The 27,232-nt window shown below is 38.4% G+C and overlaps 1 protein-coding gene across 1 annotated transcript in view; it reads right to left on the reverse strand.

Moving 5' to 3' along the window:
* RASGRP3 (RAS guanyl releasing protein 3) overlaps nucleotides 1–27,232 on the reverse strand; it is a 105,063-nt gene that overhangs the window by 32,432 nt on the left and 45,399 nt on the right. Inside the window, exons 2-9 of the mRNA XM_007191402.2 lie at nucleotides 11,323–11,455; nucleotides 7,970–8,161; nucleotides 6,855–6,957; nucleotides 4,964–5,026; nucleotides 4,285–4,416; nucleotides 2,706–2,853; nucleotides 1,077–1,250; nucleotides 576–692 (exon numbers count right to left, since the gene is read on the reverse strand). Coding sequence (XP_007191464.1) covers nucleotides 576–692; nucleotides 1,077–1,250; nucleotides 2,706–2,853; nucleotides 4,285–4,416; nucleotides 4,964–5,026; nucleotides 6,855–6,957; nucleotides 7,970–8,039 — 807 coding nt within the window. The 5' untranslated portion in view covers nucleotides 8,040–8,161; nucleotides 11,323–11,455. The remainder of the gene's footprint in view (nucleotides 1–575; nucleotides 693–1,076; nucleotides 1,251–2,705; nucleotides 2,854–4,284; nucleotides 4,417–4,963; nucleotides 5,027–6,854; nucleotides 6,958–7,969; nucleotides 8,162–11,322; nucleotides 11,456–27,232) is intronic.

A 27,232-nucleotide genomic window follows, 5' to 3' on the forward strand; every position in this document is an offset into this window, starting at 1 on the left:
AATCTTTTCATAAGGATGAAATGTTCTTTTTTGCTCAATAAGGAAAAATATTATTGTGGTCTGGAAATAAATATGGCAGAAAAAGTTCAGTTTGGGAAACAATCATTGCTTAAAATTTTTTTTTTATCACTGAAAAACTGAGCTATAAATCTGAGGGCTTTCTATACAAAAGATTTCTTTCTGTCCCCCTTTCCTTTGTGTCTTGCACCGTGTTGAACACAGTGCTATGAAGAGTGCAGGTGCTCAATGACTTCATTTGAGGACGGGATGGTAGGAATGATTTCTGTCATATTTGCCTTGTAACCCCCATGTATTTCACAATGACTATCACATAGTAAGCACCAAACACATATTTTTTGAATATTTACAACTACAATATGTTAATGGTGTTCAAAGCATTCCTATTAGGACACTTGCTGCCACCTCTAATCTGTTTTTCCAGGTGGTATGACTGTAACCTCCTATTGTCTAAGAAGAAAACTTTCCCCTTCTGAGTGACATTTGTTAGGATCATCCTACCCCCAAACAATCTACAAACGAATTTTTTACTTGGGTTATGATCTGATCCACTGTACCTTTGTAACTTCTGAAGAAAGATGAGAATGGGTCTCTTTGAGCCGGGAAATGGAACTATGACTAAGGCCTCCTACCACTGCCATCAGGGTGTTAAAATTTTTGAGCTGAAGGAGTTTCTGCAATAAAAAAGGTTAACTTCAATACTTTGTAACAATTTTTGAATTATTCTGACCTTTTTGAGGTACAGATGAAGTCGTACAATTTAACAACAAGGATGTAGGGCAAATAGTATCAATTCAAAATGAAGAACAAATGAAATCCACTAGAAAAATATATCAATCATTACACAGAAAAATAGCTACATTAAATGCTTCCAAATATGGCCAATTAAAAGCAATCTTCTTGCATGAGAGAAGTATATTTGCTCATTAGACATTTATGGGTAGTTTAATTGGCTTTTATATTGTGAACCCCCAATTTTTTCAATGACTTTTCTCAATAGAGTGAATGAATATCTAGAATCCTTTGAGAATCCCAGTCTAATTAACAGACATACATACCTTGGCAACATTGATAAACTTTGTGATGACTTCTGCCCTTTGCTGAGGGGTTGGTTTGCTAAGAACCATCAACTGGACCCACTTAGAGATTCCATTAAATAAAGCAATAGATCTCTCCAAGGTTGGGTTATTCTCCAGGCAGCCATGGATGACATAACTTTGGTAATCAGTGAACTAGCAAAGGAAGATTCAGAGACTCTGAATTATAATGGAGTCTTTGAAAAAATTATAAATTAGAATGTTGCATGGAAGAGGTGAGATAATGTTTCACAACAGCATAACGATTTCTTTCATTTCACATTTTTAACGGCATCTTACAAGTTTGAATATATCTGTATCTTTAACAGGTTATTTTGCTGCATTTCACTCTTCCACACCCAGACGCACACTTATTACACACCACAGTGTTGATGGGAGGAGGAAGGGACAAGCCTCAAAGTCATATTCCAGTGAGTCCAAAATTTGCTGGGTCATAAGATCCACCTGGGGCATTTGCTAAAATACTGGTTTTGGGGAACATGTCAGACCTAAAGGATCACTGTTCCAGAGGAATAACCTAAGAATCTCCATTTTTCACCCACTACTGGTGATTCCAATGGTCAGGCAAGTTCGAGATACAATGGCATACATTAAAGAAGAGGAAATGAATATAAATATCATAATTTCAAGTCAGAATAAGTTTGCAATGTGTTTTCAAGAAGAAAAGAGAAAAAATAGAAATTGAGTAAGGCTGCTCTTTGGCAAAACTGACACATTTTCAGGAAGTCAGCATGGGTGTCATCAGATACATATGAGCCTCCTACCATATAAACAGAGCAGGGGATTCCCTCTCATGGCCTGCCTGTGGGGAATCAAAAGGTCCTCTCCAAGTAAGGTTACTTAGTGAAAAGAATCAGTCTTTCAGAAATCCATATCTAACCTCATGTTCTTCTTTGCAAGCAATAGCGTAATACATTCTTAGTCATCTTGGAAAAGAAGGAGTGACTTCCCCAAAGCTTGGTTAGACAAAGACAAAGGCTGTTTGTAAACCATTGTGGAAATATCATAACAAATGGATAGTGAGTAGGTGGCTAGGAAGAGATCACAGTCAGGAGGAAGAAAAGGGATGCAGAGGAGGAACTCTATCAAGACAGAGTAGGAAAGAAAAATTTAATCCAGGATATCCATCCCTGAGAAAGAAACAACCTGATGTTGAGATTCTCCTCAAAGCTTACAATTCCTATTTTCAACCTATATCCATAATCAGGCATTTATACATATCCCAACCTAAATAAATATTTCTTCTCCCAAAGTGAAGGGCCCAGCTAAACATGTTCACTTGGGAGAAGTCAATGGAGCTAAATAAACTTTGAATGGTTAAATCTCCACTGAATATTTAGAAAATCATGCTTTAATCCTATGAAAGGAGACATTGAAAATAGCAACAGAAATATAGCTCCTGAGCCATAAAGTAAAGACAGGATAATATTTATCTTTGGTTAAAAGGGATTGTTCCTGTGAGTTAAGGGCACTTTTCCAGTGGAGCACAGTGACAGAGGCTGCCAACCCTTCAGAGTATGAAAATGCAGCTCTTGGTAAAGTTGGCATGGTGGTTGTTATCCTTGGAAGAATAAATGTCCAGTTTCTTACTGAGATCCTTCTAAAAGATTTATGCTCCAGAAAAGTGAGGTGCTCAGCCAATTCAATGGGCTCCAGATGGTCAAAGAGCAGACAGGCTTTTCCCTTCTTGGATACTTTTTTCCTCTGTGTGACTCTTCTCATCCAGTCATAGGAAGGACTATAAAAGAAGAGTGAGTCTGGTCAATGTGCTGAAAGCTCATTTCACTCAATGGAAGTTATTAACCTACTGACTGTGTAACTCTTGGCCTGCTTCCAGGGGCTTGTGCAAAATACACGCCCAGTCCTTCGTATTTGAAGAGAAAACCACTGACCCATTGCCAATAGAATACAAACTTTGAGTTGTTTTTCCATACAGGGTGGGTTTGCACTGATTCATCCAGAATCCCTTACTTGGTCTTTCCTGTGACCAGTAAGGTTTGGATCATGAGGGAGAGGTTAGGGCTAGGTATATAAATTTTGGAGTTATCAATATATAGGTGGTGATGGAAACCATCAAAAGCTGGTTCTCTCACTTCAGCAACATATGGATTATTTGAAAAGCTTGTTATAAAGACAGAGACCTAGACCTCACTACCAGAGATTCTGACTTACTAGGAATGAATAATCTGAATAATCTGTATTTTTTAGTATAAACATTTATCAAACTCTTAGATGTCCCAGGCACCACTATAATCACAAGTATTAACTCATTAAATCTTCACAACAACTCTACCAGGTAATACTACTATTACTCCCATTTTATAGATGAGAAAATATAGGCACAGAGAGATTAAAATTTTACCCAAGATCACACAGCTAGTAAGTAGAGGAGTCAGGATGAATAATCCTTATTTTTAACAACATCCCTAATAACTCCTGGATCACTCACCATTGATCACTCTTGAAGAAGTATTCTAAGAAAAGAGACTAGAGTATGAATGCCTAGGACACAAGAGCACATATTTGCAATATGGATAACCATACTCACAGGCCTAAAATAGTTTTGTCTACAAAGTTAGCTAGTCAATATAAAATGCTAGCCTAATTAGCACCAAGTTCCTAATCACTGAGCTAACCCGTTCATGGCACAACTATGGTCAACATTTGTACAGCCTCAGGCTGACCTCAGAGCATCTCAAACTTGAATGAGCATATGAATCAGCTGGGGATCTTATTAAAATGCAGTTTCCGGTTCAGCAGGTTTAGGGTGGGGCATGAGATTCTGCAGTTCTGTTGAGCTCCCAGGTGATGCCAATGTTGTTGATCCACAGACCACACTATGAGTGGCAAGGGTATAGGAGACTAGATTCAGTAACCAAGCACCGAGCATCTATTATGTGCCAAATGCTTTCACATATTATCTCAGGTATTCATTGGATGCTCATAATACCTCATGAGAAAGGACAACCCCCATTTTACAAATACAGAAATTGAAGCTTGGAGAGAGAAACTATGTCCGATGGGACTGTGCTCATTGCATCAAAGCTTTCCTTAGAGAAGCACACCTTGATTCTGAAATAGTATGGATGGAGGTCAAGTGGGGTCATCACTACTCCCTCCCTCAAACAGTGGACTCATCATGTTTAAAAGAAGCTTGTGCCACTCTTACATGCTGGATATGTCGATGAGGCTGACGTGTTTCTCATATCCTAGTTGACTAACTACTTCCCGGAATTCCTCAGTCATACGGATCAAACCAAGGTCCAAATTAAACTCTGCGGGAAACTTCAGAATCCAGTACCTGAAAGGCATCAAGTATTTTTGACAACTGGAAGATTTCAAGCTAGACCTCTATGGAAACCATGGTATCATTTTACAGATTACATTTAACAATGCATCAAGACCACACGCCAAATTAGCAATCTCCCATCCCTCATCCATCACATTGAGTCTCCCTCTTCCCTCCTTTAATCAAGGACTCAAATCCACCACTCCCACCCTGACCCTTTCTTTCTCTCTCTTCAGAACCGCTGCTGAGAAGAAACCCTTATCCCAATTCATGGCAAGTAGGTGGGAATGTGTATGGTGAGGGAGTAGAAAATAATGAATGTACTCTTTCTAAGAGCTGCTTTCATTCCCTAATCACATTGACCACTGCTTGATTTACAGTCCAAAAGAAAGATGAATTCTACTCCCAGGAACAGAGAAGGGCCAGTTTTAATAAAATCAATAAAAGGGGGACTTGAGTCGATTCTATTGTCAGACTAGGTCTGTTGTATGGTGAAAAGGAAACTGTCAACAATTGCAGAACTAGAAACTTCAAGACAATTAAATTCGTTAATATTTACCTCATGAAGTAACAGATCTTTAATCGAAATTCATCACAGCTTTCTCCACTGGCATTTCGATACGTACACTAGTTAAAGAAAAATCCTTGCACGTTGTTTCCTTTGCACAGACCTGCAGCTGTTTGATCAATTTAGATGAATTCCTAATAAGAGGGCCATACTAGGAATATTAGGGTTATGTGAACATTCAAATGGAGAGAAAAGTGTGCTCTGATGACATCGGCGCTAAATAGACACAATGTATTATTGCTCTGGGATGTATTTTTTTGGTCTGGAAGAGAAGCCATTTATAAAATTAGTTTTACCTTCCTGAGCACTTACCAAGTGATGACTGTCAACTGTAATTACAAATATACTACCAACTATAGATGACTTAAAATCAATAGTACATAAAAGCACCATTTTAGCCAAAAAGATTTTATATATAGGATTAATGCTTTATATAAGTACTCTAATTTCTTTAGTATTTGAAAATGTCATTTTTGGGTATATTAATACACATGTTGTGTTGTGATTTAGTTTCAAGTCTATTTAGTCATACTCTTTTTAACTAACATATATTGAGCTCCTGCTATATGCCAGGCACCATGGATATGCAGTGAGCAAGGAATCCAAAGGGAGGAAAATCTAAAGAAATGTTAATTCATAGGCAGTTTCAACTTTCATACAATCTGTACTTTCAGCTATTAAACTTTACTGTGCCTAAATATCCCTTTCTATTTGTGCTTCATATAGCAGCAGACATACTAATGGTGAGAGTGTTGTTTGTGGGCACATTTTTGGACAGTGTTTGGATCCTGAGGAGGGATGGACCAGACTGAGTCAGTTCCCTCCATCCTTCTCTATGTACTGCCCTTCAATAGTGGGACCTGTGGAATCCTTGGACCACTGGGTACTCGTATCTTGCTCATTTCCAGGGACCTCTGTTCAGGGTGAATGTCCCCTTATCTTCTCTAACATCCCCTTCTGACCCAAGGTTGGGGGCATGTTGGAAGAAAGAAGTAGAAAGTGGAGGAAGCTTGAAGTAAGCAGATGGAAGCCATGCTGGCCCTAATAGTACTCAATGGACCCTCTCCCTCTGAGGCTCCCCTTGTTCTGCAAGGCTTCTCACTCATCTGCAGGACCCCTGGGCTTGCAGCAGGCAAAGACTGTAGGAACCAACATTAGTGCTTATATAATAAACATTAGATCTCAGGGAATAAAACCTCCGTATAAATGTGTGACTGTTTTGTAGCCATTTTCAGCCATTTGGCTTTTAACTACCTTTTAGGACTGTACCATGTACAAAAGTGGTGGACTGCTAAAAGCCCTTATTATAGAATGGGGTTTCTAACTATGGATGTTTTTTTTGCTTTTATATCAGAAGAAAATTTAAGATTAATATCAATTAACAAATTGTAATAAACCTGCTAGAATATTCCTTGTGTCTTGCCAGCAAGGGAAGATGTGAAAATTTAGGTGGTGTTTATGCCTGAGCCAGATCATATTATTTTGGCTGGCATTTCCATATGTCTAAACTGTATCCTCTATGTCCACCATTCTGCGTTCCTAAAAGGAGTAAATTAGCTCTTGAATCAGTGTTAAATATTCTTTCATTACACTAACAGCAGAAATATTTAAGACAAGTTAGAAACATTCAGTCTACAACTCCTGTTTCATTTTATATCTAGTGATTATTTCCAAGCAGAGCCAAAACATCCAGATGGATAGTTAACTATTTGGTCATTCATCCAGATGTTTTGTCTAGACATCTATATATATTCACAAAAGAGCTGGATAACTGACTGAAGACTGTTTATTCATCTTAATTTACTGGCTGTGGTTAGACACTTTATCTAAATACAGAACTTGATTTATGATTGTAAAAATTACACAGTAGTTGAAAAGATATATGCAGAGAAGTTTTTCTGCCAACTCAGTGGAAGATAAATACCATCGGTGCATAAGTAGAACTATTCTTGGCAAATAACTATTATTCAGCTCTCCATTGTCATCTGTTAAAAAATAAAATAAAATGAGAGGTGAGGAGACAACAGTACATACTACTTTTCTCTATTTCTAATATCAGTAGAGAAACATCAGTGTCAAAATTTTCTTGTAGACCCAATTATCATTTTCCTCCTACTTCTGCTGGTATTTCCTTGCAAATTAAGTGGGTAGGTCTCACCCTTCCTCTGATGTAAGGTTGCCAAATTTCACAAATTTAAATACACGACACAGTTAAATTTGAATTAAGTAAACCACAAATAATTTTTTAGTATACGTATGTCCCATGCACTATTTAGGACATACTTATACTAAAAATGTGGCTCATCTGCAATTCAAATTTAACTGAGCATCCTGTATTTTATCTGGCAACCCTTCTCTGTCTGGTTTAACTCTTCCTATAACAATCAGTTCAACAAACAACTCCTTTGTGACTCTGTTTGTGCAAGGAATAATCCAAAATGCTGAGGTAGATGAACAACATAAAAGGCATATAGCTGTAAAGTCTACAACCTAGTAGGAGATACAAGACATATACACAAAGACAGAATTCAGGAGCTTGGGCAACTCACTCTTATCTAAGCCAAAAGACCAAAAATTATCACAGCAGCATATACCACGTACCATAAGAAAGTCATAAAGGGCTGTGGGAGAGTGGAGGAAGCAATCAGCATTCCTGACAGGGGAGATTAGGAATGATATTATGAACATCTAGGGTGACATCTGAAATGAGACCTGAAGTAGACTTTCAATGAAGTAATATGACAAAGGCATGGAGGTAGAAAGATGCAGGGAATGTTCCAGAAACATTAAGTGAACAGTATGGCTGGGGAATCAGCTGTGGGCAGTAAAGGGAAGGAAATGCAGAGGGCAGTGATACTGGGGAGACAGATTGGGGTCAATCAAAAAGGCCTTGAATACCAAGGTATGGAGATTGAATTCTGTTCCATAGCAACACCTACATCTGAACAGGGGGAAGTAAGAGTAACAAGATGTACAGAAGGGAGAAAAGGCTCATACCAAACATCTCAATGCAAGTGCTCAGCAGTTCATCTAACGTTGCCGCTTTCCCAAGTCCACTTGACCCCATGGTTATTTAGCCGTTGTCAAAAAACTAGAGGCATTTTCAACATCATGTAGACCATCTCCATAATCATGCAAGCAGGTGATGCTTGTGCCTAGTGGTGGTCTCTGATCTAGAGTCTCAAGACTCTAAAGAAACAAGAAGAAAAAAATATCAGACTAGAGTTCTGCTATCCGTTAAAGCATGACTTTCCTACCTGAAAAGATAATGACTTCCACTGACTATATTTCTGCAAGAAAAGCATCAAAGTGACAGAGATTGTGTGAACCACCATGATGGCGAAATGCCTGCTAATCTGTTCCTTAGCATGTATGATGCTCTGAAACCATGGAAACGTTCCCTATTAAATACCATCCCATTTAGCAGTTGAAAAAATTTTTTGATACAACATGTTACACTTCATATTCTTAAGTGATAAAGACATTCAAGAGTACATTGTTATAAACGTTACTTGGTTTAATATTATTACAAGTATATAGAGGGAGATAACTTTAAAGAGCAAATATATTGATGAGTGTTATCCTCAGGGATCATGTAAACGTTCAACAACTGGTAAAAAAAATCTTATTTGCATAACTTCTCTAATAGTAACAGTATTATTAATAGTAGTAAAATATTAACAATAATCTATTGAACATCCACATTATGTACCAGGCACTACACCAAATGCTTTGCATATATTATACAACTTGATCTTCGTAACGGTACTGTAAGGTAGATTATTATTTCCAGTTTACAGACAAGGTCATGGGATTCACACAGATTTAGCAACTGGTCCAAAACCATACAATTATTATGGCCTTGAATCAGGACTCCATTATAAAATAAAGTTTTTGGTTTCCCTTTTTCCCTTTTATTGCTCTCCCAAGTGGGGATATCATAAGGCTGTCATAATTTTGCCCCCTAATCTAGTGTGAAAAATAGCACTCCACACCATCTCAGAAAAAGGATATAAACCAGATTATCTGTCACAGAGGTAGTAGAAAAATGTGGCATGACAGCTGTCCCATTTTATAGCACTGTCATGGGGAAAGTGGGATTAGAAACCTCTAAGAGATGCTTATACCGAAAGTATCCCTGTTGGAAACATACCATCATTTTATTTTACAGAGCAAGTCCTTGATGCCAGCTCCATGTAAGGCTTATAGAAATTGAGAGGTCATCATGATGTAAGACAGTTACCCACTTTGGATAGTTTAGGAGGTAAACGTGGCCATTGGGAATTCACTCTTGAACTGTTTAAAGCCAATGTCGATTTTACTCTCAAAGTTTATTTGTTCAACTGGTAGTCATGGAGCACCTGACAATTGCTAGGCACTAGGCAAGGCATTGAGGCTGCCAAGATGAACACATCATTGTCTCATCCCTGCCTCCAATGGGCCCATAGTCAACTTCAGAAGGCAAACGTGTGAATGAATAGAAAAAAAAACTAAGGTCCATATGTGTGGCTGTATTAGTTTAGTGGTACCACTGAAGAGTGACATCTGAATGAGTCTGTTCACCAGCTGTATAAATCAGGTGGAAACATACTCTTGTGCTAAAGGTACTACTCTTAGAGCATCAAAAGAAGGATTATTTCATGTGTCATAAAAATAATGGAAACACTGGGTCAATGCTGTCCCACTTCTGGAAGGGGAATATTAAAGCTGTCTAGAACCAACTCTTACGTCTCTTAACCAAGTCACCTTATCGGGAAGGCCTTTCCCGACCACCATAATTTAAAACAACACTCTCCCTCCAAGCCCACCTCCCAATTGGCATGCCCTACCTCTCTTACTGGATTTATTTTTCCTCATAACACGTATCCCCATCTGACATACTCTATATTTTACTTGTTTATTTACTTTTTAATCTTTCTAGCACTATAAACGTAAGCTCCATGAATGCAGGAATTTTTGTGTTAGTTCTCTGGTATACTGCCCAACTGATAAGATTTTTGCCTCTCATATAGAAGATACCCAAAAAAGAATTTGCTAAACTCATGAATGAGTGGATGGATGGAAAAAGAAAGAATAAAATCGGGCTTCCCTGGTGGCGCAGTGGTTGAGAATCTGCCTGCTAATGCAGGGGACACGGGTTCGAGCCCTGGTCTGGGAAGATCCCACATGCCACGGAGCTGGGAAGATCCCACATGCCACGGAGCAGCTGGGCCCGTGTGCCACAACTACTGAGCCTGCGCGTCTGGAGCCTGTGCCCCGCAACGGGAGGGGCCGCGATAGTGAAAGGCCCGCGCACCGCGATGAAGAGCGGTCCCCGCACCGCGATGAAGAGTGGCCCCCACTTGCCGCAACTAGAGAAAGCCCTCGCACGAACCGAAGACCCAACACAGCCAAAAATAAATAAAAGATTAAAAAAAAAAAAAAAAAAAAAGAAAGAATAAAATAAAAATGGTAAAAAGTTTGTCTTTGAATATGTGTATATTTGTATGAGTGGATACTATAAAATTTTAAAGGATTGTTTTTTAGTTTGTTTTACTTATTTAAACTAGCTTTTAGTAAACATGACTGGGACAGAAGTTTTCTAGACTTTCTGCTAACCTTCTAGATGTGATAGGATCTGCCTATACTCTATTCATAATAAGAACTTGGTACCTCTTCCAGGACATTTTGGGGCAGCATTTCTCTGATTTCCTTAACGTAAATTCTGTCAATCCCAAGAAAAGTCAACAATGGACAATTGACAGGTTTGATTACCTTCCTGTATAAACAGGCATTTTTTTTATCTTGTTAATTCTTGTTACTGAATAGTAAATGTATTACTTAGAACCAAACAACCTGATTAACTAAACTAATTCTCAGGTCAAAACCAAAATTATTCAGCTAATTTGTTTGGGGAAGATATTGACTTTCCACAAGAGGTTAGAAATAACCTGGCACCAAAGACCTGTCACCATGTTTGGAGTTATATTTGTGATCTGCAAAGAAGCCAGTACCTGAGAGCCAGGTGGGCCTCTCCAGTTACAATCTGTTTCTGCAATCAGTAGATGTGTCTGTGTCTCTGCTTAGCATTTTGTCGGCTGCATATGTACCTGAGATCTCATTTCATATGTGTGGATATTATTGTATCTACAACTGCTTTTTCAGAAGTAAAGCTTCTTTGTTGCAAAGGCAATATACATTCATCATTTAAAATACGACAGTAGTGAAAAAGGAAAGAAAAAAAATCTACCCATAATCTCATCATCAAAAGGACTCTTGTTAATACCATGACATGTTTCTTTTAGTTTTTCTGGCATAAATATTTTGGTGAGTTTCTTACATAATCTAAAACAGTTTAAAGAAATACTTACTTACTGGTCTCACACAGGTAGATATCCAGGTCTGAAAGAATTTTAAGGGCAGTTATCATCATTGGAAAATGCACTGGGGACTCAGTCTGCTGAACTGGTTTACCCAACTTGAATAATAAGTACTTTGGAGAACCTGATAAAAGAACAGAAAGAAATCCCCAGAGTTAAATAATAGAAACACTGAATAATCCACATTGTGTTAAAACATTTCCAAAACCCTTCAATTATAAGTGGTTTTTGTCTAAACGTCACCCACAAAATTAGTTAAAAAGAGAATACATTTGAAGCAGTGATTTGGTGCCATGATATTTTTAAGATCAAACTGTTTTTAAAACATTCAGCTTATTAAAAACGATGTGTGACCAAACTAAAATTTATACACATAGTGTAAAATACTATTTTAGTCCAAGTATACTTCTATGGGTGGATTACTCATTAAGAATTTCCAAACACTGACTTTGGAATGTTAGTAAATCTCTAAAACAATTTGTTGTGGTGATCATCAAACTCTGACTCTAAATCACTCCTGACTGTCTCAACAAGAATGTCAATGTTATTTTAGTCCAGGTTGTTTAGTCTCTTGATGGTTTAGGAGTTGCTTTTGTGTTGATAGGTACGCTCTGGCTGCGCTGAAAATTATTGCTCCTCAGCATAAACATTTTCTCACAAATCTGAAAAGGACGCAATAAGCCAAAATTTCCCCAGGGCTTGAATTATTTCTAAGAGAGAAGGTCTCACTTCAAAAGGGCAATAGAGTTCTGTTGGGTGTGATTTCCAAAGGCCATGATGTCTTCATGCAGCAAAAAGACCATTAATGTGACTGGTGAAGACTCAAAAAAATTGTGAGGTTGCCTAGGACAATAAGAACTATGCTTTCAATGTTAGATATAGTGAAAAGGAGCCGATTCCATGCAACTATACACGAACAGATCTTAATTAGCATCCCAGGCTCTTGACTCAGAACATATAGAAGTTTTTAAAAATTGGATTTCAACATTAGATAGACAAATGGGGAGAGTTTTACTACTTTGAGTAAAACGCCGTTAACGCTACTTACTTTACTAGATTGTTTAAAAAGTTAGTGAGGTAACATAAATGTACCCACTGTCAATCCTGCAAAACACTGGGTGCTCAGGAAGGTGTCTCACTTTGTCCACACTTCCTCTTCCCTTCCAGTATTTAAAGGCTTTTAAGTTGAGGACTTAAGGTGAAGTAGAAGATCAACATTTAGAAATGACAGAAGAGAGATGTTAGTTTAGGGAAGGGAGAAGGAAATAGAAAAAATACTGTGACACTAGGGCATCTAGTAGTGGGGCAGGTGGCCTCATCAGCAATGGAATCCCATTCCCGAAAGTGCTCAAGCCAAAGTAAGGTAATGACTGTCAGAGACGTTGTAGACTAAATTCCCAGACAGTGTCTAGGAAACACACCAAAATAACAGCTAAGTTTGCTCCTGGCTCTAGGATTGCAAAATTTATAAGGTGAAATATTATATCTATTCAAGAAATAGTTTTGAAATTATATTGGCCATATTAGAACTTCCAAAGATAGACTTGTCTATAGCACTATCTCTATTGTAAGAAAAAACAAACAAAAACTCTTGAAGACTCTTCCCTCCTAATGGCAGATATTGTCTTTAGAGATAAATAACCATGTGTATGTTCTTACACTCATATGACCTTCATATGGAGACATGGGGTTTCTCCAAATGCCTAAATCCTTTGTTAAAATGAGTGGTAATTATTACAAACCTTTACGCTTTAAGGATTAACAACTAGGGTGTCATAGCATTTGTTATTCTGGCAACACTCAAGCTTAATCTTCCTTTCTTACCACAGACATGAGATTTTAAAAGTGCTGTCATTATATTCTCTGAGACTCCACAGGAGAATCAAGATTATTGAGTTCCGTAAGAGAAATGACGAAACTATGAAAGACAGTTAATTTATTTGACAAATACTTACTGAGGATCTATTAGACACCAGATACCAAGCAAGCTACTAGAGTGACTGGTAGAGGAAGTTGCAGACAAGCAAAGAGAAGGATAAATTGGTGAGCAGGACAAACACAATTCTTGCTCTTATGCTCCAGCAAAGAATAAAACAAGTAATTACCATAAAGTATCCTATGAAAATGCAGGGCACTAATACAGTCTAGGAGCCAGAGGAGTTTTAGCTAGGCCAAGTGTGGGTGGGAAGATGGTAATTAAGAAAAGTTAAAAGACATTTAGAATGACGGAAGTATTGAATGAGACAAGAGATGAGACCAAAAGGTCGGTAGGAATAGCTCATGAACAGTATTGTAAGCTATATTAAGGAGTATGGACCTTATCTTAAGGGCAATGAAAAACCATTGTTTTAAAGGTGAGTAGGAGAACAGCATGATCATATTTGGATTTTTTAAAGATCCTTCCATCTGCAATATGGAGGAGAGATTAGTAAAGACCTACACTGATGATGGGGAAATCAGTTGGTGGTCAATTATAACCATCCATGCAAGAGAAGCCAATGTGTGGAAATGGAGATGGAGAGAAGTGGTTGGTCACAGAATATATTTTGAAGATAGGTCCAATGAGATTTGTTGATCTATTGGCTATGGGGAATCAGAAGAAAGGAGGAATCAGGGATAATTTCCAGATTTCCAGCTAGACATTTGGTTGGGTTATGGAGCCATTTCCCTGAGATTGAGAAATTGAGGGATGGGGGTAGGGGTAGTTAAGTTCATGGAGGGGGCAGCAAAGGATGAATTCACTTTTGGATGTGTTTAGTTAGAGATGTCTGAGACCTCTTTAGGGGAATGTTGAGTTAGCTTCTGGATATCTGTTACATGATCATGTTTAAGTGCTAAGAATCAGTGGAAAGGGAAATTTAAAGGGCAGGAGAAAGAGAATTTATATATCAAGGTCTCTGGGAGGACAGGAGTGATAGACCATGCACAGGTGGAGGGATTTACCTTGGATAAAGCAGAGGGTCACCTCTTTCAATGTAACAGCATGAAAGAGGAACAAAATGGGTATAGATACAGGTATATTCATCCTTTTGATAGCAGGAAGTCAAAGAAGTTCCTGTCTGGTGACTTCTATTTACTCTAAAAAGAAGGAGACAAGGTCATCCACTGGAAGGTCTGATGGAAACAGATCTGAGATTTATCCAGAGGAGAAAATAAACAAAAGATGTTGTGAAGAGCAGAAGAAAGAAACCAGAAGTATTGGGGTTATTTCCATCCAGAGTAGAAGGCTGATGTTTCTCTTCTTCTGGAGTTTGTTTTGAGAGAAAGCTTAGTGTTCCTTGTTCCTAGGCTGACATCACTCACTTGTGTCATGTTTCTGAAATTATTTAAGGTAACTTTTCTGGAACAAGTCACATGGCAAGTTTCTTCTGTATGGACCAGGCAATTCTGAGTTTCTGTTGTTAGAGTCTAGTCATATAAGTTTCTGTAAGTATGAACCTCAGAGCTGAAGCATGGTTGGCATTTTCGAGGTGATTTCCAAATGAGGGCATGAGTCCCTGCTCCAGTCTCACTTAGCTTTGCTCGATATGGGGAAGAAGAAGATACTATTGGAAGGGAAATTATAATAAAGAAATAATTTACCTCCCATCCTTTGACTTGCTCCAGAATATTTCATTCTGGCAACTTCAACCTCAGCCACTATTCCCATGTTCTCTACCCTCCCAGCCAATATTTCTGTATCTCTGCCTCACCATGCACAGTCTCCAATGCCCTAATTATCTGTTACTTTTTAAAAGGTCATAAATCACAAGATACATTACTGTTGTTCACTCTTCATGCATTCTTTGGGTACTTCTACATTGGTCTTGTTTTAATCTTCTTTCTCATTTCTTTCAACTTCACCTCTCAGTTCTTTGAATTTATCTTTCTACTTTATTTCCTCCAATCAGTTACTTTTCCTAGTGTGTTCTGTCATAATCTCATTGCCAACACTATCAAGGTTGATTCTATCACAAAGCAACTGGGACAGTATGAACTTAGAAAATGAGCCCAGTGCTTACAGCAAAGTTAAAACATTCTAAATGGGCCATAATGGTGACCCATAGAAGAAAGTATCCCACATTTATGGATAGTGGAGCAATATTCCTGAAGTTTATTTAAGGCTGACAGGAGGGAATAGCCATGGGTAACACTGAATTTCTCAAATCTAAAAGTAATTTTTTCATTCTTGCCTTAGATGGGTGTAATTAATGTAACAATGAGGTATTTCTGGGTTTTAAATTGTTAGTTCTTGTTGTTTATTTATTTTTTCCTACAAAAAGCTTTTACTAAATTAATGGAGCATTAATAATCAACATTGTCCTGGATTTTAGAAAACAATAATTTCTACAAATATTACTTATCAGTGGCATATAATGTGATAGACATGATGTTGGGAAAATTACCTATATTATGTTTAAATCTTATAACACCCTGAAAGCTAAGTGCTAGTCTCACCATTTCATACAGGAGGAAATTGAGGCCTAGAGAGGTTAAATTATTTGTCCATATCATATTACCAGTTAAGTTGCAAAGCTAGGCCCATCTGACTCCAAAAATTTATATTTTTTTCCACTACCCAGACAAATGTTAGCTGTTGTTAAGGCTGCCTATTAGATCAATTTCTAGGCATTGTCTAGAACAAATGTTTACTATTCCCTTTGCTTAGCTTCTAAGCATTCTATCACTGGCCCTATTGTCTGCAAATGAATAACCATCATTATTACAGCCAGCTTGACAATTCAGGGACTAACTGGTACCAGACACTGAACAGAAGTCAATAACCAGCTCAGAGCTCATCTCATAAGGCCTCATTGCATTTTTTGGTAACAAGTAACAAGGTTAAACTGCATTTTATTTATTTTTTTCTTGGTTAACAGTATTTAGTATTGGCAACCAAACTAACACATTTACAGCCGCCTGACATGAGTTGAATGAGAAATTAAAGTCTTGAAGAAGCTCTAGTAATAAATACAATGGAATTCTAAAGTCCAGCCAAGGAGGTGTTTCCCTAGCATTTGGCTGTAGCTGGACATGGAAGAGAACCGACATATACACATATTAGGCATTTGCAATCAGATGGTTTCCAGATGGACACATTCAACCACACGGAAGGGTTATGGCTACTATGGCAACTCCAGTGTTCAAATTGTAAATAATATCCCCCAAATAAGGCCCATAACTAGGAAATGCTTAGCTCAGAAGTTAACATTTTAAACTTTGGGAAAATAGGTTTGTTTGTTTTTTTAAGATCAATATTTTCTTCTGAAGATGCCAATATTATATCCATAACAATCCTGTTTGTGGCACTAATACTTTGGAGGACCTGGTTCCAAATGCCTTGAAATAGTCACATTCCCTTATCGTTTGATTATTCGTTTACTTCGGAGTGAGTTTGACGATGATGATGATGATGATGATGATGATGATGATGATGATGATGATGATGGTGGTGATGGTGATGAAGGAGAAAGAGAAGGAGGAAGTCATCTTACTGAGTGCTGCTATCTAGTCACCGTGCTGAGCACTGTACCCAATGAACTTTGGAAGGCTAGGCCCCACCCCAGAAATCCAGCGATAAATAAAATGCAGCTAAACTTTGCTATTTAATTGTTACCAAAAAAAAAATGCAAGGAGGCCTTGTGAGATGAGCTCTGAGCTGGTTATTGACTTCCATTTAGTATTTAGTATCAGCACTAACATCCTCATGCCTATGTGCCCACCATGAGCAGGAGGGCATTCTCAGTACCTGGCATGGGTTAAGTAAAACTCGGGATCCTCCCACTGGGACCAGATGACAATCTCAGGGGACAGAATCTACACAAAGGAGGCTCCAAGGGAATGAAGACACTACACAGAAAACCTCTAAGAAGCAAGAGAATGTGAACAGAAGACACAGCCTGGAGGACAAAATCTCTCTCTCACCTATCACCACTTGGAGCTGGGAGTGGAAGCTGCCTGTCTCTGAAGATACCGAGAAAGGATTTTAAAACCTGAGTTCTAAGTTGATACACAGGAATGCAGCAAGAAGCACTAACATAATGAAAGATTGTTTTCAAAAAGTATCTCCATGCTCTCAGAGAAAGGCGTTTGTTTGATTGAGCTAAAAGGCCAATGATTATTGAATACCTATTAAAAGTTCAGCACTGTGTTATGAGCTGAAGACGTAAAGAGCTATTCACAAGGACCCAAATCCCTGTGTGGGAGACACATTATAAACTGGTTATTATAAAACAATGAGCCTGTTAAGTCCAGTGTCAGAGACACATGCCCAAGATGTTGTAGGAGCAGAGGAATTGGACCAAATTCAACCAAACAGATCTAGGAAGACTTCCTCAAAGAGGAGACACCTGAGAGTGTTAAGTTTTATGGGTCACAAAACTAAAACAGAAAATACCAGCTAAATTCACTGGTGTCAGACAGCAAAGTGGCTAGAAATATCTGAGCATGATTTTAGACTTGGGCATAGGATAGATATTACCAACCTGCTATCAAAACTTATCATCACGTAAAAAAAGAATAAGAACACACATAAGACAATATTAGAATAAGAGCTGGTGAGAGTAAAATGATTGGGATTGGGTAGGTATGCGTTGAGTTCTGAACTGTTTTTGGCTTAAAAAAAAAAGCATAAGTAAATGAATGCACCAGAAAAAGATAGGGACTGTACAATGCTTTATTATCACCATCATTTTTATTTACTTTATCCAATTTTACTACTGACACTGATAGGCTTTAAAAACTAGATTTCTTATGCCATTTTGATGCTACTTTCTGTATACATAGATACAGACCTACTTGAAGATGTAATATTAATTTCTCCTTATCCAGTGAAACCGTACAGTGTTATCATCTAAGTGAAAACATTTTGCTCTTGTTCAGAAACTAGTATGTTTATGACATTCTTTTTTTTTTTTTTTTAATAGTTACTTTATTTATTTATTTATTTATTTTTTTGACTGTGTTGGGTCTTCGGTTCGTGCGAGGGCTTTCTCTAGTTGCGGCAAGTGGGGGCCACTCTTCATCGCGGTGCGGGGACCGCTCTTCATCGCGGTGCGCGGGCCTTTCACTATCGCGGCCCCTCCCGTTGCGGGGCACAGGCTCCAGACGCGCAGGCTCAGCAGTTGTGGCTCACGGGCCAAGTCGCTCCGCGGCATGTGGGATCTTCCCAGACCAGGGCTCGAACCCGTGTCCCCTGCATTAGCAGGCAGATTCTCAACCACTGCGCCACCAGGGAAGCCCGACATTCTTTTATGGTATAGTAAATTCTTAGTTTGAAATTACTTCTGAATCAAGGATTTGGAGTTACACTTTTTATTGGAACCAATTAAAAGTAAAATATAGTAACCCCCCCAAAATGCTTTTTAAATTATTTCTGTATTCTCAATTAAATTTACACAGCTTGAAGCCCATAATTAGAAGGCGCCACTTAATGACTCTGTCATTCTCTTTTATTTCAGATTTTTCTCCTACAGCAAACGTTTCTTCCTTTCTCTAAAAGAAAAACAAATCTCAAGAGATGGTGATATCTCTCTTCCTCCCATCTAGGACATTAACTAATTTCACCTTACTTTCTCTAAGGTTCACTCTCATCATCCCTAACACAAGAGAAATAACATTACTCTGCTTTCCACATCAGAGTGGAAAAAAAAAAAACTTCATTTGAAAAGGTTTTAAGGGCATTGAACACAACAAAAAAAAGGAAGCCCTAAAATTACGAAATGTCCCAAACTATATTTGAAAAGTCATTATTCAGAATTTAGAATATATTTCCCCATTAGAACAATATTATAAATGGATTACTAGTAGATTTACCCACGGAGGACAAGGAGGTCAGTGGAGACCTGTCAAAAATACTAAAAAGAACTTTTGGAATTCCCAAGAAGTTCAGAGGTTGACAGCACTGGTTCCCTATGTGCCAAATTACCCTTCAGAAATTGTGTAACTCCTAGAAACATGAAACTAATGGGTATTTTTAGATCTAGAGAGGCAAAGGAGGAGAAAAAAAGATAGAGGGAGAGGAAAATAGTTTTTCACAAAGTCACTGTTAAAGAGTTCGAGGGGGCAAAGAAATGGGAATAAGGATTTTGTTGGCACAGTTGTAAAACAAGGGAAGAACTGATGAACTGGAACTAAATTGTTAGCAGTTTAAGTAAACAGGAGGTGTCTTTCCTGGCCTCAAGCAAAAACAAAGAATGCAAGCTCTCCACTGGCCATCTCTCCTGTCTTCCCATCCTTCACAGCCAAATAGAATTGGCTTATTTCATCCCCTCTTCGGACCACCAAAATCAATTCTCCCTCCACTCTGTACCTGCACACCTCTCCAAAAAGACTCTGGTAGAGGTCACTGCATTTTGTCAGAAGTTAGGTTAAGCCTCAGCAGCCATGTGTTACCTCTTGACCACACCCTCCCTAAAATTCTCCCCTTGGATGGTTTTCCTGGCATCTTCTCTTCCCTGATTTTCCTCCTGTGCCTCAGGTGACACGTTTCCAGTCTGATATGCAGACCTTCCTCCTACTGCTGAGGGCTCGCAGGTCTCTACGCCTTTTCCTTTTGCCTCAGACTCTCCATGTAAACTCATCCACAACCACAGATCCAACCACCACCTCTGTGCTGGACTCCAGCTGTGTGGTGTGCTGTAGAGGACAGAGTGGGCTCTGGAGAGAGGCATGTTTGAGCTCTGCTCTTTACTAATGCGTGACTTTGGATGAGTTTTACTTAACTTTTGGGTAAGTTTTCATATCTTACCATCATGCATTGCTAGTGGAAATGTAAAATGAGACAGCCACTTTGGGAAACAGTTTGGCAGTTCCTCAGATCTTAAACATAGAGTTATCATATGGTCAAGCAAATTCACTCCTAGGTATATACCCAAGAGAATTGAAAACTTATGTCCACAAAAAACTTGTACGCAAATATTCATAGCATTGATATTCATAATAGCCCAAAAGTAGAAACAACCCAAATGTCCATGAACTGATCAATGGAAAAACAAAATGAAGTGTATCTATACAATGGAATATTATTTAGCCATAGAAAGAAATGAAGTACTGACACATGTTTTAATAAGGATAAACCTTCTAAAAGTTATGCTAAGAAAGTCAGACACAGAAGGCCATACGCTGTAAATTCCATTTATATGAAATGTCCAGAATAGGTAAATCCAATAGGTAGAGACAGAAAGTAAACTAGCAGTTGCCAGAGGCTGAGGGAAAGGAGGAATAGGGAGTGACAGCAAAGAGTTCAGGGTTTCTTTTTGGGGGTGATGAAAATGTTCTGGAATTGTGTAGTGGTAGTTGTACAACCTTGTGAATATACTCAAAATCACTGAACTCTACACTTTAAAAATGTAGATTCTAATGGTATGTGAATTATACCAATTAATTTTTAATTAATTAAAAAAATATTCCCTCTTCTCTTTCCTAAACTACTACATCTCCTATATTTCCTTCCTTGATTTATGGCTCAACCTTTCTCCCAATATTCCATGCCAGAAACTTGGGGCTCACCCTAGATTTTCTGGTGCCTTCTTTGATCATCCCTCCATGTCCAAGTCTGATTATCCATCCCTGGACAGTTTCTCACATACTTCCACTTCTTTTCCTCTCTGCTGCCACTCCTGGGTTTAAGCTGTCATTACCTTTCCCCTGGTCCACTGCAATGCTTAGTTGTCAGGCTTCTAGATTGACTCTTACCTCCTGTTTATCTCTCCTCTCTATTGGTGCCAAATCAATCTTTCCAAATTATCAGATTGATCACATAACTCCCCTACCCAAAATTCTTCCACCATCCCCTATCGACTCAATCTAAAGTCTTTGCTTGGCATACAAAGCCTTTCATGAATGACCCTCACTCTGTCCACCCATACCCTCACTCTTCTTTCTTTACCCTCGCTTTACCTTTTGCTGTAAAATGAACTTCTTTTTTATAGTGCCCGTGTGATAGGGACTGAATGTTTGAGTCTCCCCCAAATTCATATGTTGAAACCCTAATCCCCAATGTGATGTTATTTGGAGATGGGGTCTTTGGGAGGTAATTAACTCATGAAGGTGGTTTGTTATTTAAGCCACCCAGTCTATGATACTGTTGTTATAGCAGCCTGAACTAAGACATCATGCTTTGAACATATTATTTCTTTTTTTTAGAATGTCTCTCCTCCCCCCAGTATGTCTGCATGGCAATCATATACTCACTTCTCAAATAACTACTTGAATTCTCCTCCTCCCTCCCAATTCTTCCAGGCAGACTTTTGCACTCAACGTATTGACTTCATTTAGGCTTAGTATGATTTATGTTACTGAATGGTTCTGTCTCCCCAGTAGTTTCTTAAGAACTAGACCCTGTCTCTTGTCTTTCTAGCCCCCAACACCGAAGTATGTCTGTTATCTTTATATGGTTATCTTTCTCTGCCATCTTATTCTTCCAACATGGCCTTCAAACTTCAAATTTGTTTCTTCTCCAGTTTTCATCTCTAACCTTATTCTTGTCTCAAACTTTTTCTTTTGATTATTGAATGAATTTACTTCTTTTATATTAACATGCCCATAATGGAATTTTAAGACATGCCTCCAGATTTGTGGTAGCACAGATTTATGTTAGAGAGAATAAAAATACACCAAATACTTCTTCCAGTCATTTTCTGATCTATTTAATAAATACTTATTTCTGTGTCAGACAGTGTGATTAACACCATGGCAGAGGTACAAGTATATATCAGGTACAGATTGTGATCTCAGAGACCTTAGGGTCTAAAGAGAGGACACACATGAACAGAAATTTTGACACAGGGCATTATGAAAGAGTCATGAGAGAAGTAAAAACAAGTTCTGACTCACAGAATTGAGCTGTGCCTTGAAGCATGAGTGAGGTTGCACTGAGCAGAGAAAAGAACACTGAAAAGAAAATGCTGCAAGGAAAATGACACTGAAAAAAGCAGATAGGTGTGGAAAAGCAGGAATGCCAACAGAATGGTGAGGTCTTAAAACTGGACTTAAAGTACCTATGTGTTTATTTACTCACTCAACAAACATGGAGAGAGAGGGAGAGAGACTACCATGTTCTAAAGATCAGAACTAAAAGCCTCTGGTGGGATGAATTGGGAGATTGGGACTGACATATATACACTACTCTGTATAAAATGGATAACTAATGAGAACCTACTGTATAGCACAGGGAACTCTACTCAATGCTTTGTGGTGACCAAAACGGGCACAAAATCTTAAAAAGAGTGGATATATGTATATGTATGACTGATTCACTGTGCTGTACAACAAGAAATTAACCAACATTGTAAAGCAACCATACTCCCATAAAAATTAATAAAAAAGGCCTCTGTGATGGTCTATGTGACATAATCCAATGTAGCCTTTTCCTGTGGGGGTCTGTGTAGGCTTCACACATTTTACTAATTTAATGATTTCTGAGTATAGCTTAATGGTTAAGAGCCTGGATTCTAGAGCCAGACAATTGGGATCTAATTCGACTCTTGTGCTTTCTAGCTGTGTGCCCTTGGGCAAGTTACTTAATCTTACTCTGTCTCTTTATCTTTCTCTATATGGTAGGATAATAGCAGTATCTCTGTTGGAGGGTTGTTATGAGAATTAAATGGGTTAATACAATTAAAGTGCTTATTCACTGGCACATAGTATATTCTCATAAGTGTTAGCTACTTTTATTATTTTCCTGGCAAGTAACCAAAAAGTGCCTTCAACTTATGGGATAAAATGATTCCTATATATGTCATCTCTCTCAAATTCATAAGTCACGTATATCTTACCTATATATACACATTTTGCAAGAGAGAGAGCGATAAGGAGAGAGAAAGGAAGGAAATAAAGAAGGGAGGGAAGGAAGGAAGAAAGAAAAAAGAGAAAGGGAGAGAGAGAGAAAAAAAGGGGGAAAGGCAGCATAGGCCGGAAATTTGAGTAATGAAATGAGAACTAGTTTAAATTCCATTTCTACCAACTGTGTCTTAGTCCCCAAAATTTTTTAAATGAAGATTCCGTAATCAGCTACCTACTCTAATATTCATTATTTTGGAAGGATAGACCTAGTTGTCTCTAGACATACAGCCCAACCTATTATATTTTTATTGTCAGTTACAATCTATTTTTTAAAGAAATATTTATCAAGCACGTAAGATATGTACTTAAGGGGATACAAAGACACATACATGCCCCCAAAGAGACCAGGAGAGTTCAGTAAATACATATAGAAATGCCAGCAGTATCTCGTGTGTACCAATGAGTCATGAATGGGATCCCAGTCTTGACACTGCATTCATTCTTCTGCATAATGGAAATAAATGTCAGGTTAATAATATCCTCAAAAACAATTCTTGAGAGTGGGTATTACACAAAAACATTTCCACCAGAAGTTTTGCTGATGGATCTACTTGTCACAAGAAAGATGTTGAAGGTTGAAATAGTAAGTGAAACCGAGCTGGGTGCTAAAATTAGAACAAGAAGCTCATCGGCTTCTGTGGTAATTTGTGGGGATTTCACAAGTCTGCACGTTCACACAGTTTTATACCCTTGCCAATCTTTATCTCACCACAATATCTTATCTTCAGTGACTTCTTTTCAACAATTGCTTCTAGTTTCTAGTCCAGGAGACTGGACATGTATTTATTTATTTACCTTAGACCCTCTTTAACTATTAATCACATAAAACTTGAAGGTATTCACCAGGAACTTGGTAAAAAGATACTTCCTCACTACTAAATGCAACACAAATTAGTTATGGCGTTTTAAAAACAGAAAAATACAAAAGAAAATGTTTAAATCCATCATTAACTTACCACTCCATAATAATGTAGTAGAACTTGGTTTGGGAGATAAAGGCAAAAGCCTACCATAAAAACATCAATGACTAGCAAAAAGTACTGGAATATCTGAAGCAGTATCTCACTGAAAAAATCAAAGAATGCTCAAGACCAAAATATATTACCTTCATGCATCTAAAGTAATGTGAAGGGAGTCCAGGTTTTGTAAAAGTGTTTCTGTTTTTCAGGAATTATAGGTTCTTTCCTAAAATCTAATTTTGATTTTGGATAAGGAGTTTTTAATTCAATAATGTGTTGTCTATAAAGTGCCGAACATCTGTTTTATAATGTATCCAAACCTCCATATCTTCATTATAATATGGAACAACCTGAGTCTTTCCAATGAGCTTTTTGTTTTTTTTTTATTGAGAACCATATTCACACCAAGGTGACTGAACATATGTCATGCTTGACATCAGCTATATCCCACATAGATATGCTTGTGGGTCTTAACACAAAATCATGATTTCTGTAATAACCCAAGAACTCTAGCTCTGATGTTACAGCAATTAAATATGAAAGTATAGTGGCTGTATACACATTATAAACATTGTTCTCAAATGCCCTTCTCTTTTGCATTTTTCCCTTTATCTGAGAAAGCCTACTTAAAGACATACAAATAATAAACCACAAGCGTCAGTTTTTTCTCCAAAGTGAAGATGGTGTATGTTAACAAGTTCTTTCTCACTCAGCATCTGCATGTTATAAGATAGTGACCTCCTAAGCAGAGATCTAACTCATAGATGTACTTTTTTGTTAGGCTCACACAGGATTGGCTCTCACAAAAGTTGCAAAAATGTACAAACCCAGACTTCCACTTAAAACAACCCAGTTTTCTAGATTCTTGTGGAAACATCAGATCTACCGGCTTTAGGGCTGCATTCCCACGAGGCAACATGTGTCTGGAACTGAGCAGCAACCGCCTCCCAGTTCCCCAAAGTCTCCACTACCCTCTGTTGTCTCCCCAATCTGAGGCCAAGTGTCACAGCCATTTATCATCCCACTATGTGCCTTTTCTTTTTTGGTACATTTAAGAGGAAAGTGAAATATCACTTGTCCCAAAGAGAATTCTTTTTATCCCTAATCCACATCACTTATTCCGGTATCTTCTTGGGCCCTGCAAACATTCGCCTTTGCAAGCCCCTACCTCAGGCCCACCAGGCTGCCCCCCAACATCACAGATGCCAAGGAGGACTCTTCACAATGTTCCTATTTTTGGATTAGACAAGGAAGAGTCACAAGCCCACTACTATGCCTTCTGGCCTATTTCCATTCAAAAAGTAGGTTCAGGGCTTCCCTGGTGGCGCAGTGGTTGAGAATCTGCCTGTCAATGCAGGGGACACGGGTTCGAGCCCTGGTCTGGGAAGATCCCACATGCCGCGGAGCAACTGGGCCCGTGAGCCACAACTACTGAGCCTACGCGTCTGGAGCCTGTGCTCCGCAACAAGAGAGGCCGCGATAGTGAGAGGCCCGCGCACCGCGATGAAGAGTGGCCCCCACTCGCCGCAACTGGAGAAAGCCCTCACACAGAAACGAAGACCCAACACAGCCAAAAATAAAAATAATAAATAAATAATAAATTAAACAATTAAAAAAAAAAAAAAAGTAGGTTCAAACTGCAAGGCAAACCCTTGCCCAAGCAAGAAAGTAAGTTTGGGGATTTCTATAGCATTTGTCAAGGCTGGTCAGGCTAATAAATTCTTATTTATTTCCAATTATAATATGCTTAAAATGTCTAGATGACCTCCAACTTTTGCAATTTCCGCAGATTTCTATGTTTTTCTTTTACAGAAAAGTTCTTGGGGAATTCCCTGGTGGTCCAGTGGTTAGCACTCCATGCCTCCACTGCAGGGGGCCCTGGTTCCATCCCTGGTCGGGGAACTAAGATCCTGCAAGTTGTACAGCACAGCCAAAAAAAAAAAAAAGAAAAGTTCTCATAATCAACAAAACAGATGTTCACTAACGATTCCCAAAGAGCATGGGACTTGGTGCCAATGCCCTCTCAACACTTTACTTTGTAGATTCTGGAAAGATTATGGGAAAATAGAATGTATATTGGGATAGCTATACAAAAAATGTACCTACTCATGCTTAGAGGCAAATACATTTTCAGATTCCTCACCCCACAATAAGTATCTAGTTTCATACTCTCCCACTTCCTCTCTCTGCTGCTTTGGATTTGTTGACTACAATTAGTGACAGCTTATTCCTCCCTGTCAGATTCAAGTAACTCAGAGGTACTATGGACTTCTCAGGATAATATCCTGTGGATAATTCCCAAGATCATTTCCAGCACTTAGACAATGAGTCACTTGGATGACTAGTGACTCTATAAGTTGAGCTGGTATTCTTCCTTTGTTGTTGTTTATGATTCTAAAGAAAGAAACCAGCAATCAGGGGAGGGTTATTTACTAGTCAGTGCAGCTGCAAGGATTAGCCTCTAAACACCTGATTTCATCATTTTGCTCATTCAAGTCTTCTGATGGAGCTTTTTTTTGTCTATTCAGAGAAACTCTGTAGTTCTAATAGCAAAACAGCTTGTGGTACGGGAGACAGAGACATGTTTTTCCACTTTTCAAGGGGACCTTTTGTTTATCTGGTTAACAACCTCACTTTATAAAGGAGAAGCCCAGGACCAAAAAGATAACATAATTTGCCCAAGTTTAAACAGTGAGTTAATGGGAGAAAGGAAAATACGCCATCACAGTAGAGCTTCCATAGAATCCAGGCTCATACTGGGTGGGGTCCCTGGGACATAAAAAGTGCAAGTTTCAGAGGCTGATTTTGAACTAATGCATCTGCTTAAGAAAGTGTGAGTTTTCTGATATGAAGCAGCTCTTTTGCCATTTAGATATGGAGAAATGAATCAGCATTGATGATATGGAATTTCTGCTCACCGGTCTGATTTCAAGGGAATTTGACTCTCTGATTTTGCAAAAACTATTCCAACCTAATCATCTCCATTTGTCAAAATAATTTTTGTATTCAGGGGTCTAAAATGATAACGGAGGTTTTAAATCCCTGGTTGGTGGATGCTGGCCATCAGAAGCGGTTCTGGGTACCTCTGAGATGAGTAGAGACGTGTAGTGAAGGTGAAA

The sequence above is a fragment of the Balaenoptera acutorostrata genome, chromosome 12, assembly GCF_949987535.1.
Source record: "Balaenoptera acutorostrata chromosome 12, mBalAcu1.1, whole genome shotgun sequence".
Classification (NCBI taxonomy): Eukaryota; Metazoa; Chordata; class Mammalia; order Artiodactyla; family Balaenopteridae; genus Balaenoptera; species Balaenoptera acutorostrata.